Below are 20,650 nucleotides of genomic sequence, written 5' to 3'. Positions count from 1 at the left end.
GTGCGACATGAACCCAAGATCCTGGTTGAGGCCTCCTCATGTATGCGGAACTTGGCTATCAGTCTCTGCTCAGCAACTCTGTGCCGTCGTGTGTCGTGAAGGCCAACTTGGAGAACGCTTACCCGAAGATCAGAGGCTGAATGCCCGTGTTGGTGAAGTGTTTGCCAACAGAAAGGGAACAGTCTTGCCTGGTGGTTGTAAGTGATGTTCATTCATCTGTTGTCATAGCGTCTGCATGGTCTCCCCAATGTACCATGCTTCAGGACATCCTTTCCTGCAACGTATTAGGTAGATAATGTTGGCCGAGTTTCAAGAGTATGTGCCGTGTACCTGGTGGATGTGTTCTCGCGTGAGATGATGTCATCCGTGTCGATGATCCGGCATGTCTTGCAGAGGTTGCTGTGGCAGGGTCGTGTGGTGTTGTGGTCACCTGAAGGCTGGGTAGTTTGCTGCAAACAATGGTCTGTTTGAGGTTGTGCGGTTGTTTGAAGGCAAGAAGTGGGGGTGTGGGGACGGCCGTGGTGAGATGTTTGTCTTCATCAGTGATTATGTTGAAGATGTTGTAGCTCCTCCGCTCTGGGGAAGTACTGGATGACGAAGGGTACTCTGTCCACCATGTCCCGTGTTTGTCTTCTGAGGAGGTCGGTGTGGTTTATCGCTGTGGCGCGTCAGAACTATCGATCGATGAGTTGAGCGCCATATCCTGCTCTTATGAGGACATCTTTCAGCGTCTGGAGATGTCTGTCACAATCGTCCTCGTCTGAGCAGATCTGTGTATATGGAGGTCTTGCCCATAGGGGATGGCTTCTTTAACATGTTTAGGGTGGAAGCTGGAGAAGTGAAGCATTGAGTTTATCTGTGGACTTGCGGTACAGTGAGGTGCTGAGGTGGCTGTCCTTGATGGAGGTGCATGTGTCCAAGAATACAACCGCAAGCCCACGGAACCTCATGATGCTCCACTTCTCCAGCTTCCACCCTAAACGTGTTAAAGAAGCCCCCCATATACACAGGATCTGCTCAGATGAGGAGGATTGTGACATACATCTCCAGTCACTGAAAGATGCCCTCATAAGAATAGGATATGGCACTCAACTCATCGATCGACAGTTCCAATGCACCACAGCGATAAACCACACCGACCTCCTCAGAAGACAAACATGGGACATGGTGGCCAGAGTACCCTTCGTCATCCAGTACTTCCCTGGAGTGGGGAAGCTAAGACATCTTCTCCGGAGTCTTCAATATATCATTGATGAAGACAAACATCTCTCCAGGGCCATCCCCACACCCCCATTTCTTGCCTTCAAACAACCGCACAACCTCATAACAGATCATTGTTCGCAGCAAACTACCCAGCCTTCAGGAGAACAGTGACCACAACACCACACAACCCCTCTGCAAGACATGCTGGATCATTGACATGGATGACATCATCTCACGTGAGAGCACCATCTACCAGGTACACGGCACATACTCTTGCAACTCGTCCAAGGTTGTCTACCTAATACACTGCAGGAAAGGATGTCCCAAAGCATGGTACACTGGGGAGACCATGCAGACGCTATGACAACAGATGGATGAACATCGCTCAACAATCACCAGGCAAGACTTCCCTTCCTGTTGGCGAACACTTCAGCATCACGGGCATTCAGCCTCTGATCTTCGGGTAAGCATTCTCCAAGGCGGCCTTCACGACACACAACAGCACAGAGTCGCTGAGCAGAGACTGATAGCCAAGTTCTGCATACATGAGGACGGCTTCAACTGGGATCTTGAGTTCGTGTCGCACTATCTGTAACCCCCTTGACTTGCTTGGGTTTGCAAAACCTCACTTACTGTACTGTCTGGAGACGACACACATCTCTTTAACCTATGCCTAATGCTCTCTCTGCTTGCATTGGTTGCATTTTTAAGACTTAAATAGCAGGTTAGCTGTAAAGATTCGCATTCTAATTGGTATTCTGTAAACTGTGTGTGCTGCTATACGCTCTGAGACCAGAACACTCCACTCACCTGACAAAGGGGCAAACCTTGAAAGCTTGTGGGTTTACTATCAAATAAACTGGTTGGACTTTAACCTGGTATTGTGAGACTTCTGTGTTTACCCCAGTCCAATGCCGGCATCTCCACATCCAAGCTGTGAACCATATTATCAATCCATATAAGGGCTAACTTGTAATTCAACAATTGAACCAAGCAGGTGAACAGTGCTCCATGACAAGACTGATCAGTTGGCATTTGTGGAGGAGCAAATCTATGTAGAGAAAGGAGATACGAGCAGGATTCTTCTTTGGAGGTTGCAAGACAGTGCTTCACTCTGTTTTGGGTTCTTTGTGGGGAATAAATGAAACCTCAGGTGGACAGTGTAATCTTAGCTTTTAAACCCCAGTAGTAATCATGAACATGCTTGAGGTCGCAAAACATTGGTTCTGCACGTAAACTTCCTGGATGTGGGTAAGCGGATCATCTTACTGTGACGGAAGGATATGTGCTCAATATGCAGTGCACATTGAAATGCCTAGAGTAAATGTCAATTTCTCAGTCTCCAATGTGATTTGGAGACTTTTAAACATGGTTTCTATGTGTTAGCCATATGACTGGCACTTTCTTTTTAAGGAAAAATTAGTAGACAAGATTGAGGACACTGGTGAATCAGTGATCTCTTTCTCTTTCTCTCCTTACAAAGCAATGGTACCTAGGCTAAATCGCACCCTCAATTTGCTTTCATCAAGCAATGCTGATGTCAGCAATGGGGCCCCTGTAGTCTTGCTGTATGCCACCACCATGTTTACACTAATCCTTTTGGCAAAATTATCCCTCAGTGCAACTCTCTCCGTATCACTTTTCCCTACTTCAAATAACATTCCCTTAAAAGATGCAGTGGTCGGATGTGCAACTTCCTTACAACTATAGTTCACCATTCCTAGTATTCTCATGGATTTACACTTTTCTATTGATTTAATGGCCTTTGTGTGGTGGAATGCCCAGACAGCACAGTACTCTGATGTCTAAGCTTTACCTTGCATGCATTTATTATATCCTCTTTACTTCTGTGCTCTTTGTCTAATCTACCAAACACTACACGTTGGGTATTTAGTTTACTTGCATTTTCAGGGAATTAAATCCTTATTCACCGAGGCCTATCTTGTTTATTTGGAGATGAGCCTTTCTATTGCGTGCTTTCTCCCATTCCTTGGTTTCCCTACTAAAATCTACTGTCACACTTTGTTACACAAAATTCAATTACCACCTGTCTTTCCATTATACTATGTATGTCTAAAGTCCTTTACTACTCTCACTGTTTGCCAAGCCAGCTTAAATTGTTACAATTTCAAAGTGAAGGATTATGTAGTTTGATCTTAAATTGAACAAGAATGGGTAATAGAAAATGCTCAATAATTTGGGTAAATAATGTTATGTTCACAAATTGAAGTATACGGGGATTTTCTTGTCTTTGGATCTGATAACATTCTAGTGAGGCACGATATTTTTAACTCACTTCGAAGCAGAATATCTTTTTCATGTTCTCGTTAAATGCATTAAACGTGATCAAAATATTTGTTTGCAGGAATAAAATCTGAAATGTTCACAATAATGCTACTACTTTTGATGTATTGTGGATAAATGAAACTGATTTATTCAGCAGTGTCCATAAAAGCTCACTTTACTGTATTGACCTGTGTTTCAATGAATCCTTAAAAAGATTGCTGTTGCGCAGTTTGGTCCTCTTGTTTAAGTACACAAGTACACACATTGCCTGAATGTATGGTTTTGATCAATGAAATACATCAGGATTGGGAACTGAGGTAATTTGCCGTAGGCTGGCACTATGCTTTTGATTTTTGCACTCTTGATGTGAGTTGTTTCACAACATACTGAGAATGATTGATCATTTCTATGATACCTTTCGAACAGTTTTGACCAATTTCATCCTGGGACTATGTCAGTGCTAGATTTGATTTATTATTGTTGCATGTATTATTATATAGTGAAAAGTATTGTTTCTTGCATGCTATACAAACAAAGCACACCGTCGTGGAGAGGGTGCAGAATGTAGTGTTACAGTCATAGCAAAGGTGTAGAGAGACCAACTTAATGCAAGGTAGGTCCATTCAAAAGACTGATGGCAGCAGGGAAGAAGCTGTTCTTGAGTTGGTTGATGCATGAACTCAGACTTTTATATTTTTTAGCTGACAGAAGAAGGTGGAAGAGAGTATGCCCAGGGTGTGTGGGGTCCTTGATTATGCTGCCTGCTTTTCTGAAGCAGTTGAAGTGTAGATGGAGTCAACAGATGGGAGTCTGGTTTGCATAATGGCCTGGCTTCGATCACCACCCTTTGTAGCTCCTTGCATTCTTGGACAGAGCAGGAGCCATACCAAGTGTGATACAACCAGAAATAATGCTTTCTGTGGTGCATCTGTAGAAGTTTGAGAGTCGTAATGGACATGTCAAATTTCCTTAGCCTCCTCAAAGTAGAGGAGTTGATGGGTCTTTTTAACTATATCGTTGACATGGAGGGACCAGACAAGTTGTTGGTGATCTGGACGTCTGGAAACTTGAAGCTCTCGACCATCTCCATTTCGTCTTCATTTGATGGAGAAAGGGGCACGTCCTCCACTATGCTTCCTGAAGTCGATGACTATCTCCTTCATTTTGTTGACATTTTGAGGGAGAGATTATTGTCAACGCACTAGTTCACCAGATTCTTTCTCTTTTCTGTGCTTTGATTCATCATTGCTTGAGATCCAACCCACTAAAAAGGTTGGCAGCAGTCCAGGTAGAAAAGTCGCAAGGCTTGGATGGGATGCATCCTAGCTTGCTGGGAAAGGTGAGGGAGCAAGTTGAAGAGTCGTTGACCCAAATTTTCCAGGTGTCTCCAAACCAAACGTCAGTCCTAGGGGAGTGGAGGATTGCAAACGTGACACTGTTTAAGAAAGGGGCAAAGGATAACCTATCAGCTTGACATCAATAGTGAGAAAACCTGATGGAGGGATAACAAAAAGATACACTTGGTCAAAAATGAATTAATACTAGATGGTTAATAAGGGCACGTCATGTGTGACCCATTTAATTGCGCTCTTTGACGAGGTGATACAGGCAGTGGATGTTGTATATTTGGACTTTCAAAAAGCATTTGTTATAGTGCCGCATGGCAGGTTGGTTACCAAATTAGAAATGTTTGAGATTGATCCTTGGTAATGTGGATTAGAAGTTGACTAAGAAATGGGAAAAGAGGGTAGGTATATGTGGACATTTCTCAGACTGGCGATGAGCTGGAAATTATATTCTTCAGGGTTAGTGTTGGGATCCTTGCTTTTTCCGATTTACACAGAAGATTTAGACCTGGGTGTTGAGGGCAAAATCTCTAAATTTGCATCTGATTCAAAGTTAGGGAGAACAGTGAACTGTGAGGATGACATAGAGTGACTTCAGCGAGACGTTAACAAGTTGGCCAAATGGATAGACAGCTGGCAGATGAATTTTAGTGCAGCAAAATGTGAAGTAATGTATTTTGGTAGAAGAAACGTGGAGAGACGATACAGGTGCATCATTGGTCAGACCACATTTGCAGTATTGTGTTCAGTTCTGGGCATCTTATTTAAGGAAGAATGTTAAAACCCAAGCGAGAGTGCAAAGAAGATTTACTAGAATTATACCAGGAATGAGGAATTTGAGATACAAGGAACTGGGCTTATTTTTGGATGAGAAAAGATTTAAGTGGTGACCTAATTGAAGTGTTCAAAACTTTGAACAAATTTGACTGGGTAAAGAAGGATATTCTGTTTCCACTAGTTGGTACGCCAATGACTAGGGGTCACTACTTAAAGATGGTCAGCAAGAGAGCTAGGAGTGAGATGAGAAGAAAATTCTTTACACACTTGGAATATGCTGCCTGGGAGACTGATGGAGGCAGATTCCATTGGAAGTCTCAAAAGAGAGCTGGCTACGTATTTGAAAGTGTTTTAATTTAGAGGGCTGGAGAATGGGACTAGTTCTTTTGGTAACCGGTGCAGACATGATGGGCTGAATGGCCTACTTCTGTCCTGTACGATTCTGTTATATGACTCTGATTCTAAAAACTCTGCAGGTCTGACAGCATCTGTATTGTTAAAATTGAGTCTGTCAAAACGGTAACCCTCCACAGATGCAGTGGGACCTGACTTTGTTTTTGTTTTTAGTATCGTTCAGCTGTTCAACCAATGTTTTTTCAGTGTAAACAATTACTTTGTCTACCAGAAGCTCAAAAAGTAGATACTAAATGCACTTTTAATCTATATCAGATGAGCGAAAAGCCATTTAAAGTGGTTTGCCTTAAGAGGTTAAAGGCATTGCATAATACAGGTGCACATCTTCAGTCAGATTTTAAGTGCAGAAAATGACATGTAGATTGTGCAGCTGTCTGATTGCTGAAGGTGTGACTTTTCATAGCAGAAGATAAATGCCTGAGACTGAGTTAAATATTGTCTAAAATTAAATATTTCATTTTTAAACATTTCTCAGTATTTTGTGTTTGTAAGCATTTGAATACATCTTTAATTGAGGGAAACATTTTAAATTCGGGGCACTTGTATTTGAAATTCCAAATCTCAGTGAAAGTGGAGCATAAAAGGACGGTGGGGAGAGGGGGGGGGGAAAGCAAAACGTGAGGGGAGAGTTGAAGATGTGAAGAGGCAGAAATGGCAACTTGAAGACGTCAAAGACTGACAATAGAGTCCGTGTTCTCTAATGTACAATTGTAAGAGGCAGATGGTGATGTTATGTCTGAGCACATCTCCGGTCAACATTTTTGTGATGCATTCTTGGATCTGTGATTGTACTGGAAACTGCCTATAAAACCTTTACTATCATTTAAAAAGGACAAATGGTCAAAAAAGGTGGAATAGTTTTTAGTATTGTAGCATGGTTGACTAGCATTGTTGTCCAATTGTAAGCAACTTTAGAATTCAGGTTATGGCTTTGTTCTGTGACCTGGAGGAGAGGTTTTCCAGCTTTTGATTACTGCTTCACATCTAGTGAGTCTGCTGACTGTCCAATTGCCCACATTGCCTTGGATTGCTGCAGGATAAGTCGTTCAGGCATCTCTATTGCTACAGAAGGTCAATCGACCTTGTCCCATTTTGGGATTATTTGCAGTTCTTTTGTGTTCAGTGTCACTAGTAACTTCAGTCAGCAAAATTTTATTTTCTGTAGTGCAATGTGTATCTTCACTTGACCAGTATCTGGATGAATCATGACAAAATACATGGAGGAATAGAATATAAAAAAAAACTAGTTCAGCCGCAACTAGAATATTGTATCCAATTCTAAGCGATACACTTTAGGCAGGATCTGAAGATTTGAGAAGTTTCAGAAGAGATTACTTGATTGATTCCAGGGGTGGGAACCTCAGTTCCACAGACAGACTGAAGCAAATCATGTTGTGCTCCTTGGATAAGACAAAGTGAGCACTTGCATCCTCTCAAATTTCATGAGGGTTCTTGATAGAAGTTTATTAGTGTTACAAGTTGGCTGACAACACTGCAATGAAGTTACTATAAAAATCCCCCAGTTACCATACTCCGGCACCTGTTCAGATAGACTGAGGGGGAATTTAGCATGGCCAACACACGTAACCAGCAAATCTTTCGGATTGTGGGAGGAAACTGGAGCAAACCCACAAAGACACGGGGAGAATGTGCAGACTCCACACAGTTATCCAAGGCTGGACTCGAATCTGGATTTCTGGTGCTGTGAGGCAGCAGTGCTAACCTAAATTCTAGGATAGAAATTGTTCACATTGGTGTAAAGACGAAGGATATGGATTTAAGGTGATTGGCAAAAGAACCAATGCTGATGTGACTAAATCTTTTTTATGCAGCGACTGGCCAGGATCAGGAATGATGCGGTGATGGAGGCATGTTCAGTCGAGGCTTTCAAATGGAAAATAGACAAGAATGAAATTCCAGGCGTATTGGGAAACGGAAGGGCAGAATAGTGGAACTAGCTGGATTGTTCTTGCAGTGAGCCAACATGTCAGTGACTGACTAAAAAGCCTTCGGTGCTGTAACCATCCTGTTGTTCCATAACATTCATGATGTGGGTATGCCGGCGTTGGACTGGCGTAAACACAGTAAAAAGTCTGACAACACCAGGTTTTAGTCCAACCTATTTATTTGATAATATACTCACTAGCTTTCGGGGTTACCCCCTTCGTCAGGTGAATGGAGAGTTCTGGCCTCAGACAGAGCATATAAAGCACAGACAGTTTAGAGATTACTGATTAAAATGCGAATCCTTACACCTAACCTGCTGTTCAAGACCTGAAGTGGCTGATAATGTGAGTGGAAGGAGCACTGATCACAGTTTAAAGAGATGTGTATTGTCTCCAGACAGTACAGTAAGTGAGGTTTTGCAAACCCAGGCAAGTCATGGGGGTTACAGATAGTGCGACATGAACCCAAGATCCCTGTTGAGACCGTCCTCATGTGTGCGGAACTTGGCTATCAGTCTCTGCTCAGCGACTCTGCGCTGTCGTGTGTCGTGAAGGCCGCCTTGGAGAATGCTTACCCGAAGGTCAGAGGCTGAATGCCCGTGACCACTGAAGTGTTCGCCAACAGGAAGGGAACAGTCTTGCCTGGTGACTGTCGAGCGATGTTCATTCATCCGTTGTCGTAGCGTCTGCATGGTTAGGTGTAAGGATTCGCATTTTAATCAGTAATCTCTAAACTGTCTGTGCTTTATATGCTCTGTCTGAGGCCAGAACTCTCCATTCACCTGACGAAGGGGGTAACCCCGAAAGCTAGTGAGTATATTATCAAATAAATAGGTTGGACTAAAACCTGGTGTTGTCAGACTTTTTACTGTGTTCCATAACATCCCCATGTCATTGACAGTGGGATGCAATTGTCGTGTGGCAGTTTTATAATTGGCGGTTTTTATTATAGATTGAATATAGATTTGCATTATATAAATGCCAAAAGGTAAGGACAGAAGTATGACTATGATGGGGACCTAAGTAAATCTGCACACCTTGATCCAATGTTTCCTATCAAGGCTGCACTTGAGTTACCATATAAAATGCTGTGGAAAATTAACCAATTGAAGACAATTTTATATTAGGGGCATTTAAGATCAGTATCCATATGCTCCCATTTAGACAGGGTTAACTGACAGGCAAGAAAGGAGTTAAAGCTGCAATCAGATCAGCCTTGATCCTTTGAGTGATGAAGCAGTTTGAGGAGCCAAGTGGCTTACTCCTGTTACTAATTCTTATACTTGTATGTTAATTTTTTATACAAATGTGGCTTGCTTGCTCCTATCAGCATCATTCCCGCACAGTGTGATAAAACATTATGGGAGTCAGGTAGGAAAGTGGACTCGAGACAAATTCAAATTGGGCATGATCTTATTGTGTGGCAGAGCAGGCTTGAAGGGCTGAATGGCCTACTTCATATCCTAAGTCCCATGTTCCTGTGTTCTTTGCACTTATAGCAAGTTTGTTTCATGGGAAAATGACAAGAATACTAAAAAGTTTAGAGCATTTTTGTAGTTTGTCAAATTAGCCATTTTGTGGCATTCAAGTTGTACATTTCCAGGCTTACTGAGCAATTCAGTTCTGAGAAAACCACATCCTGTTCATGCTCTTGTATTTTTCTCTGTACCTCTGCTTGAAATCTTCAAATTGGCATTATCCCTCCCCTCAGGGGTTTTTAAATTTTGTATCTGAAGTTCAGCACTTTCTGCATGATTCCCTTGTTAGCTATTTACTGTAGAGGGTCTTTATACAAGATACATGGCTATCACATCTCTTATTAGAAAGAAATGTATCTATATTTTAAACAATAGAAATTACGTAAGCAAAAGCCCAGCTTGAAATGTCCGGTTAGTTGGACCCTTCATGCTTCAGCTTGGAAGTAGTTTGTACCACAGATTGCTGCAAATACAAGTTGATAATGGCGTGGTAAGGTCAAAGGGGCTTCTGGAATCTTGATGAATGGTAGCTCAGATTGCCTATCTATTTAAGATTCGGAAAGAAGAAGGATCAGCACAGAAGGATAGAGCGTATGTACTCTGCTACACTGCATTAACTCAATGTTATAACTACAGAGATCTTCCTTGAGGTTTTTCCCTGCCTGGTTGATGCTCTGTAGCTACCAAACTCAAAGTAAAGTTTTATTAAGCGCTCAAACCTCACTGAGGAGGCTTCAAACCAATTTTCATCCAACACCCTGCTCTGAAAACTTTGCTCACATTGTGACAGCTGAGACAGTCAACAACATTGTAAGTAAATTGATCCACATTTTGAAAAAAGTCAGCTCCTCATGTACCCCAATGTTAACAAATCCTTTAAACAATTTCAGGATCTGGATCTGCATCTTTGGCAAAAATGAATCTGTTCTTCCTTCAGCCACACCCTATCTGTGTGTCCAGTTTCATTGAACTCTGTTCATTAGTTTTTGAGAAGTAGTTGTTTACTAATAAACTAACAAATGGGCAAAAAGTTCTTCATGCAACTCATCTTCAGTGGCAGAGATGATAAGGTGAATTGGTATCAAATCACATACAGAAAAGAAAATAGAGAGGGTAAGATTGGATTGCAAAAGAGAACAAAAAAGACAAAAGCATCTGTAAAAACGGTTTGCTTGTACAGGAATGAGTTGGCACAGTTTCAGTTGTTTGCTTTTTGCATGGGAGAGGTTAAGTGGCATGATGTCTATTAGTTCCATCATTGAAGTTCTTAATGCTGCTAAGTCCTAACTCAAACTTTCAATGGCAAATTTTGCTGTTAATTAAGGTGCAAAATTTCAGCAATTTTTTTGAAACTCTGGTTTGGGGAGCTACTGTCTTCCAAAGCTAATGGCAAAGAGTGACATTTGTGCTGTAATTTGAGTGATTCACAACTCTCGGTGTTTCTCCTTCAAATTGCTGGATGGCTTGCATGCTAATAACATCATACACATTAAACCTGATTTATTTTGTGGGCAAATTCTGGCATGTGAATGTACTTTATAGAAATGCTAATCCCATGGCACAGGCTTCAACTTTCTGGGTTTTTTATGTCAAAAAGTGCATTGTAAAGAAAACAAATGGCACAGTTTATTTAATAATTCAAGGCTCTACTTTGCAAATTGAAAGCCAATAATTTACATTAAATGAGAGAACGAAAAATAGTGGGAATTCGCTAGAAACAATTTTAATAATTTTGAATGAAGTGGTGTAGACTGCAATAAGTTAACAGATGCTGAAAGCTGCAGAAAACATACAGCACTTGCCTCAAGTGGAATGCTCATTGGGTTATGTGATCTGTTACTTCCTGTAATTCACAAAGGATTGGCATTCTGCGCGCCTGAGCAGAGAGTGTTGTGTATGTTTAAGAAAAAAAATGCCTACCCTTCTTTAAAAAAAATACATTTAGGTATGTTGAACTGTGCATTTCAGAGTGTTTGGGATTTTGGGGGAAAAGGGTGCAAAAGCTGACCCCCAAAGGTCTAACAGCTTATGTGTTAGACAATTAATAGTTAAGATATTTTCATAATCTACAATAACTTTCCAAAAACAGTAACCCTCAATCTTCTTGAATGATACTATATTTTTTCTGCCTGCAAGCATAAAGATGAATTCCTTGAACCATGTCTCTTGACACATGTAGCAAGCTACTGACAATAATAGTTTAATGTATTGGGATAATGGTTTTGTGAGCTTATTTTCTTAAGAAAATACATTTGGATACTCTATAGATTTATCAGACTTAAACAGATAGTTGTATATTTTTGGAACAATTATGTAAGGCAGTATATTCCCATTTTTAAGTCATTATATTTTTCCAAGTGCATTTCATGGAAGTGTGCATTCCTGTACATATTTTATGAAGTGTCAACATGTCTGATTGCATAGTGCTTCCAAGGGAATGTAGTGAAATACATCTGGATTTTTTTTGATTTGCACTGGGAACATTGTGACTTGTAAGCCCGAGGCAGTTTAGTTCATCTTTGGTACTTAGCATTGGGGTGCAAGTGGTCCTGATGGTCCTGTCAGTTGTGATTGATGCTTCTCCTGACCAATTTGCTGTGCAAGAGAACGTGCAGAAGGAAGAAGAGTAGCAGTTTTTGTATGAATCTCCAAGTATAGATTGTAGGCAGCTCAAGTGGTGACCAAACGGGGAATGCATGTCTTTGTATGGGATTAAGAAATGATCTTTTTCAATTACAAATCTTTAAAATAACTTTAAAGTAGAAGTTTGTTTGCCTACTGTAATGCAAATACTTACACATTGAAGAATTTCTTTACTTCCATAGCTGATTATTAGAGCTATTTCACTGAAGTCACACATGCTTAGAATTAATAATAAATAAAGCATTAGAAATGAAATGGCTGATACTTAAAGGTGGATTATACTTTAGTTTTATAATATAGAACAAGTAGCTCAAAGGAATCTGATAACTGGTGTGGAAAATGAAAATAGTGACAAAGTAAGCGTCATTAAATCTCATACCATTTTAGTTGCATAGAATTTACAGCATACAAGCAGGGATATTTATAGTCCCAGGAGCTTCCACTCACTTTATTTACTTCATCCCTCATTATCAACCTGACCTTCTATTTCTATCCCATATACTTGAACTTGACTTTATAGCCATGCTATTACTTCATCCACATTCTGACTAGAGGTTTTTCCTGAATTACTTCTCACTATTTTTATTTATGACACTTATGAGAATGTTAGTGAAACTGAAACCATCTTCTGTCATTGAAAAAAATACAAACTTTCAATTTGGATCACTGCATTGAATAATTTTGAGCATCAATCAGAAGGAAAATTAATTGCTGCAATATTGAACAATTCATACATTTGTAGTACTGAAATTTTCTGGCAGTGCCCAGTGATTAAAATTTTCATTGAATCCCTATAGTGCAGGAAGAAGCCATTAGGCCCATCATGCCTGCACTGATGAGAATGCCAGCCAGGCCATACCCTTGTAACACAAGTATTTACCTTGCTAATCTCCCTGACACTAAGGAGCAATTGGACATGGCCAATCAACCTAACCTGCACATCTTTGGACTGAGGAAACACCCGGAGGAAACCCATGTAGACGTAGAGAGGACCTGCAAACTCCACATGGTCAGTTGCCTAAGGCCAGAATTGGACCTGGGTCCCTGGCGCTGCAAGGTAGCAGTGCTAACGCTGTGCCATAAAAGTAAAGTACTGTTTGTTCAATGTTATACAAAGCTAGATATGTAGCAATAATTTAAGATTCTTGTGGAGGAGACCAGCAGTAAATCTTTGAAACACTGATTTTTATCTCCATATGGCAATTAGTGGTGTGAGCTTCATTGTTGTAACTCTGACTTGATTTGGGATTTTATTTACTTTGAGATTTTTAAATATTTAATTTTTCCATGTTTTTGTATGTTTAATGAAATAGTGAGAAAGAACAAGAAACTAAAGGAGAGGACCGTTTGATGGAAGAAAAGAAAAAGAAAAAGCAAGAAGAGAAGAAAAAGAAGGAAGCTGCTCAAAAAAAGGTGTTGCATTTGTCATTGGTCACCTTCGCACCTACTTAGCAGAAAAACAACTTTTCTACCAAGTTGATAAAATGAACCTAGTTCTATAACTTCTTTTCTCTGTTTTTGCAGGCTGCTGAACATAAAACCAAAGGTTAGCTATTATTTGCTCCTAATTCTCCATAGAGGTAAACTTGTGCGAACTTCTTTCTCATCAGAGTTACAAGTAAAATATTATCTCAATGATTTTTTGAAAATAGTAGATGTCTATAATACTTGTATTTTGATCAAAAGTATTTGGTCAATTAAATGGACTATTTTCTGCTCCCTTTAAAAAGGATAAATGCAATGAAGTGATTTTTGAAAATTTCCTCATTTGTTGTATTTCATGTTTCTTCATGTTTTGATTTGATTTATTTTTGTCACATATTGTTATACAAACAAAGCTTACTATTCAGAGTACGTAGGGGAAAAGGAGAGGGTACAGAATGTAGTGTTGTAGCCATAGCTAGGGTGTAGAGAAAGATCAACTTAACATAAGGTAGGACTATTCAAATGTCTGACAGGGAAGAAGCTGTTCTTGAGTCAGTTGGTACATGACAACAGACTTTTGCATCTTATTCTTGACAAAAGAAGTCATGCCTCACAAATCTGTTAGAATTCTTTGGGGAAGTAAAGAGCAGGTTAGACAGTTAGTAGATGCTATCTACTTGGATTTCCAGTAGGCCTTTGACAAGTTGCCGCACAGGAGGCCGCTGAATAAGATAAGAGCCAGTGATGTTAGAGGCAAGATACTGGCATGGATAGAGGTTTGGCTAACTGCCGGAAGACAGAGTGGGGATAAAGGGGTTATTTTCAGCATGGCAGCCTAGTTCTGCAGGAGTCAGTGCTGGGACCACAACTTTTAACTTTATACATCAGTGATATAGATGAAGGAACTGAGGGCATCGTGGCTAAGTTTGCAGATGATACAAAGATAGGTGAAGGGACAGGTAGTATTGAGGTGGCAGGGAAGCTTCAGAAGGACCTGGACAGGCTAGGAGAGTGGGAAAATAAGTGACAGATGGAATATAATGTGGTAAAGTGAGAGGTTATGTGTTTTGGTAGGAAGAGAGGGGTAGACTATTTTCCAAATGGGGAGAGAATTCAGAAATCGGAAGTGCAAAGGGACTCGAGTCCTAGTTTGGATTTGTTGCATGTTAACTTGCAGGTTGAGTTGGTAGTTAGGAAGGCAAATGCAATGTTATCATTAATTTCAAGAGCACTAGTATACAAAAGCAAGATGTAATACTAAGGCTTTATAAGGCTTTGGTCAGACCACATTTGGAATATTGTGAGTAATATTGAGCCCCATATCTAAGGAAGGATGTGCTAGCCTTGGAGAGGGTCCAGAGGAGGTTCATGAGAATGATCCCAGGAATGAAAGGCTCCTCATATGAAAAGTATATGAGGACTCTGGGTCTGTACTTAACAGAGTTTAGAAGGATGAGAGGGGAATCTCATTGAAACTTAGAAAATACTGAAAGACTTAGATTGGACATGGAAAAGGTGTTTCCATCAGTAGGCGAGACTAGGATCCAAGGGCACAACCTCTGAGTAAAGGAACAACCTTTTTTGATTTTGTTTTGAGGGGGCAACTAAGAAGGTAGATGAGGGCAGTGCAGTTGATATTGTCGACATGGCCTTTAGCAAGTCTTTGACAAGGTTTGGCATGGTCGGTCGGTGCATAAGGTTAGATCTCATGGCGTCCAGGGTGAGGTCGCTAAATGGATGCAAAATTGGCTTTGATGACAGAAGCCAGAGGGTTATTTTCAAACTGGAGACCTGTGACCAGCAGTGTGCCTTAGGGATCGGTGCTGGGTCCATTGTTATTTATCATTTATATTAATGATTTGGATGAGAATATAGGACGCGTGATTTGTAAATTTGCAGATGACACCAAGATTGGTGGCATAGTGGACAGCAAAGAAAGTTATCTCGGATTGCAACAGAATCTTGATCAATTGGGTTAGTGGGCTGACAAATGGCAGATGGAGTTTAATTTAGATAAATGCGAGATGATGTATTTTGGTAGATTGAACTTGCTCAGTTAATGGTAGGGCGTTAGGGAGTTACAGAACAAAGAGATCCAGGGGTTTAGGTTCGTAGCTCCTTGAAAATGAGGTCACAGGTGGATAGAGTAGTGAAGAAGGCATTCAGCATGCTTGGTTTCATTGGTCAGAACATTGAATACAGGAGTTGGGATGTCTTGTTGAAGTTGTACAAGACATTGGTAACGCCATACTTGGAATACTGTATACAGTTCTGGTTACCCTATTATACAAAGGATATTATTAAAGTAGGAAGAATGCAGAAAAAAATTCACTCAGATGCTACTGGGACTTGATGGTTTGAGTTATAAGGAGAGGCTGGATAGACTGGGACTTTTTTCTCTGCGGTGTGGAAGACTGAGGGGTGGTCTGATAGAGGTCTATAAAATGTTGAGGGACATAGATCAGCTAGATAGTCAATACCTTTTCCCAAAGGTGGGGAGTCTAAAACTAGAGGGCATAGGTTTAAGGTGAGAAGGGACAGATATAAAAGGGTCCAGAGGGGCAATTTTTTCAGAGGGTGGCAAGTGTCTGGAACAAGCTGCCAGAGGCAGGTACAATTTCTCTTTTAAAAAGCGTTCAGACAGTTATATGGGTAAGATAGTGTTGCCAGCCGCACAGTCTGTTTTTATCCTTAAATGGTGGACAAATAACTACGAGTAGACATCTTATTAGTCCAACCAATATTTATTTAAACCCTCACAATCAATAATCACCCACCCAACCAACAATAAGTTACCTTACAGGAAAATACTAAAGTTCAAGCCCAATAGGAGATCTTGACTTGACTTTGCGTGACTGGCAGGTATCCAAGTAGATATTGGCCTTTTATCTGTGCGCTGATCCCGTAGTCATCTGCGTAGTTTGGTCCTTTGGTCTGGTCTGGCACTCTGGTTCTGTCCTTCCTTCCTTCCTTCCTTCTCAGGTCATGCTCGTCGTCGCTGACGAGGTTCACAGCTGTTGTAGCTTGTTCGTGGGGTCAAAGTAAGAGAGAGGTTCCTGGTTGCGCAGCACCCTTTATGCCCCGTTGGGTTTCACGCCCTTTTTGGCCATTGCCAATCATCAATCAGGACTTGATCCCCCTGAACGATAAGAGTCCAATCAGGTGCTGCCACACTGATCTTTGGGTGTGTCCCCAAGGCCATGTTTGTAGGTGCTGGAGGCACATAGGTCACATACCTCCCTCCGAAATAAGGGGTCACGGTGCCCTTATGTCTGGTAAACAACCCAGTGTGACCAGAAAGGCTCTTTCATCCTGGAGATGACCGATATCCTGTTTGTTCACTCAGGGTTGCAGCCTGTTTGTCTCTGTCTTTAAACTGCAGCCTGTTGTTGTAGTTCTTGCTCAATTATCCCAAAGTGCTTTACAAATTGCCACTTTAGAAGGCCATTTGGCTACAATGGGTATAGAGGGAGATGGGCCAAATGCAGGCAATTGGGACTAGCTTAAGGATTTAAAAAAAAAGGGTGGATGGACAAGTTGGGCCTAAGGGCCTCTTTCTATGACTCTAACCCTTTAGAACTGAGATGAGGAGGAATTTCTTCAGGCAGAGGGTGATGGATATGTGGAATTCATTGCCACAAAAGGCTGTGGAGGCCAGGTCATTTAACGTATTTAAGACCAAGATACGTCCTTGATTGGTAGTAGGATCAAAGTTTACGGGGAAAAGGCAGGAGAATGAGGTTGAGAAACATATAAGTCATGATCAATGGCAGAACTGACTCGATGGACCGAATGGCCTAATTTCGCTCCTATATCTTGTGACCTTATGGTACTCTTGTGTTGCTATTAATAAAGCCCAGAATACCATATTCTTTATTAACTGATCTCTCAACCTGTTCTGCCATCTTCAGTGACGTGGGCACATATACACCTAGGTTCCTCTGCTCCTGCACTCACCTTTTGAATTGTGACATTTGTATCTTATTTCGATTTCTTCCAAATTGAATTTCTCCCCTTCATCAGGAATAGCACCGGTATTTGAAAATGGATTCTTCACGTTGTTTCTTCTTTATATTCTACATTCGCTGCACAATGACCCAAAGTTGATTGCCATTGCAACTTTTTGCCACTGCTTACTCATAAAATATAAAATGTCTTTGAAACCGCCTGAAGTTTCAACATTTCCAGGGCTAAATTAACTTCCATTGGTACATGAGTTGGCCAGTAAGCCATTTTGAGGATATATGGCTATTAGTATAAAAAATGAAATTGAGGATAGTTTTAAGGTAAAGTTAGGCTTTTGTGAGCTTAAGGCAATGGATATATATGATGATGTTGGCAATGCAATACTATTGCAGTCGATAGCCAAACTCCAGTAAAATCAGAGACAGTACATTGTGGGAGAATGGTTAGCATTGCTGCCTCACAATGCCAGGAACCTGCATTCAATTTTGGCCTTGGTGAATTTTTGTGGAGTTGGCATGTTCTCCTCATATGTGCACCACGTTGCCTCCATGTTCCGGTGTCTTCCCACAGTCTAAAGATGCGTGGGTTAGTTTGCAGGGGTGGGGTTTAAATGCAGTACATGTGAAGGGTTATGGGACAGGGCAGGGAAGAGAACCTGGGTACAATGCTGTTAGAAAGTTGGTGCAGACTCAGTGGGCTAAATGGCTGCCTTCTGCATTATAGGGATTATGTCATTTTAAAGTTGATCCATTATGATGCTTTAGCTGCCACCTCAAAAATGTATCTTATTGCTTACTCTTGCTGAAATGTGAGTACAAAACAGTACATTCAGGCAGTGTTGGCTGATTATATTGCATCCTGATTGTGTAATTTGTTTGATAAATGTTGACGTTACTGATCCTTTTTATGGTTTCTTCAGGCTCAGCCTGAAAAGCTGCTTTGAATACTTGCATTATTAACTAAAATAAAGAATTTTGTGCAGAAGTTCATGATTTGCATCCTATGATTCTAATGGTGTGGGAGCCCACTTGTAATTTTGGCTTTACAATTGCTTGGGATCAGTCTCATGAACCTCTGCCGAGGTAATAAAAATGCTAAGTCTAAGATATTGTTCAAAGGTTAGTTTGAATCTTCTGGTATTTTAGACATGTTACCATTCTTTGTATCCCATAGCCATCGGCAGTCTCTTCACAGGTGCATTTGTTTTCTGGGATAGGTTTTTGAACAAGGATTCAACTTTTTTCTATAATATTTTGCAATTTGTTGCCAATGTTGTTACATATAGGTACTGATTTTCAAAAGGAAAACATTGATCTTGGAGAGTAGAAGTGATAGATGAGACAATCAACCTTTTGTCCTGTAGAATGTGGCATCATAACATTGCCATTTTTTTATCTATTCAAGTTTAAATCAAACAGTAAAAGACTAAGCAGTTAGTTAAAATAATGCACCATATTTCAACAATTAGAAAACGGGAGTTTTGCAAATATCATGCCAAACTGTCATCCATCACGTTTAAATATAGCAATTTCTCTCCTCCTGTACTAATTGTCTCTGGAAGTTATCTAGTCTGATTATTATTGCTCTTTCAAAGGTTTTGGACAGAATCATTGAATGAGGAAACAAAAATTTGCTCATAATTTCCACTTGGTTACAAAATGAACCACCAATCAAATACATTGAACAAATTGCATATTTTGGTGCATTTTCTGTCAAGCTTAGCAAGATATAGACTGTATCCAACCAGCGGTGTTTGAAAAACTCAAGTGTGTCCTCCAATATTACATTTGATTCCAGATTGCACAACATTTGCTACATAATCTTCAGTATGCTAAGAATTATACTGACAGCCAAGTTAAAATTCAGTCAGTTGCATTTGTGTGTACTGGAACCGCCATATATCAATACACAGAATCCTGTTCTTCACAGAGCATGTACACACATTGTGTTTGTTTTAGCTAAACAAAATAAGTGACAGCTAGTTGTTTCATTCCCAGGGCAATGTCTTGACCCACCGGGGTTCAAAGTTCCTGGTTTAAACTATAAACGATGCTTGACCGTTAACTAACTCAGTCCCATGAACTGATGCATTTTCCTCTATTAATTACTTTCTTGTTACAGAGGATAAATTGTTGTCCCTTTTACATTTCATATTGTGAATTGTCCTGGTGAATGCAAGACAAAAACTTTGACAAAAAGTCTTGTTTTTTTTAAAGCAAAAAGAAATTGCACGTTGTTTGGATTAAATGGTTTAGTTTCTCCATCAGACACCAGATGTTGTCTGTCTTGTTATTTTTGAGGGTAGCTGCCACTGCTAACGCATATTATTTAGTGTTCCCTGTTATAACGAATGGATGGTAAAACAATAAAAGTTGTGGAAATAAAACACCCTCTGGAAGATTCAGGGTACTGTGGACGATGACAAAGTGATTGCCCAGTCCCCTTGTAGAGGAGACTGTCGTGAACATTAAATGCAGTATGCTAAATTGAAACCAAGTACAAGTAAATTGATATTTCATTTGGAGGAGTGTTTAGGGCCCTGAATGATTGGAAAGAAATGGATTTCCATGTGTATCTGTTACTCTTCCATGGGAAGGGGAGCCTAGGGGTGCTAAAAGGGGCAGGGGAAAATGTTTGTTGGCATTCTACTAGTGATGGTGGAGACTACTCAATGTAGAGTAGAAGAAGAGGATAATGAGTGACCTATTATGCCCCTAGGAAGGAGAGAAGATGCTAGAGCAAGTGTGTGTGAACTAGGACGGACATACTTGAGGGCCCTTTTCAACCACAGTGGAGGGAAATCCTTGGTTGAAGAAAAGGAAAACATATCAGAAACATAGATGTCGAAGGTGGCATGTCAGAACAAATGAGACAGAAAATGAAATTGAGTCCCGACTGGAAGCGAATTGGAAGGAAAGTGGTGTGGGAGTCCACGGTAAGATGACCTAAACCCCAGAAATGGAGATGGAAGGGTTGAGGAAGGGAAAGGCAGAGGGTTGAATTTTCTGTTCTGAGTGTGGTGGTGGGAAGGAAAACTGATGTGGTGAGTTTCTGCACCTGCAGGACCAACTATGCGTTATGGTCCATGCTACTGTTGCAAAACCGCCCAGAACTGTCTCTGTTTTGGCTTTGACTAATTTCCACTGTCGCACCCCCTAGTCATGTG

The 20,650-nt window shown here is 40.7% G+C and overlaps 1 protein-coding gene across 10 annotated transcripts in view; it reads left to right on the top strand.

The window, feature by feature from the left end:
* Positions 1-20,650, top strand: part of tnrc6c1 (trinucleotide repeat containing adaptor 6C1) — a 183,922-nt gene that overhangs the window by 36,522 nt on the left and 126,750 nt on the right. For 9 of the 10 annotated variants that reach the window (XM_080208907.1, XM_080208904.1, XM_080208905.1 and 6 more), the window contains exons 3-4: positions 13,407-13,506; positions 13,618-13,639. In XM_080208907.1, coding sequence (XP_080065033.1) covers positions 13,444-13,506; positions 13,618-13,639 — 85 coding nt within the window. In that variant the 5' untranslated portion in view covers positions 13,407-13,443. Of the gene's footprint in view, positions 1-13,406; positions 13,507-13,617; positions 13,640-20,290; positions 20,420-20,650 lie in introns of those variants that run through there. The other variant, XM_080208909.1, reaches the window with a different exon arrangement.

This window comes from Carcharhinus amblyrhynchos, chromosome 21 (assembly GCF_965287045.1).
Source record: "Carcharhinus amblyrhynchos chromosome 21, sCarAmb.v2.hapA, whole genome shotgun sequence".
NCBI classification, from domain to species: Eukaryota; Metazoa; Chordata; class Chondrichthyes; order Carcharhiniformes; family Carcharhinidae; genus Carcharhinus; species Carcharhinus amblyrhynchos.
Note: the sequence above shows the minus strand (reverse complement) of the source record. Positions and strands in the feature narration are given on the sequence as shown.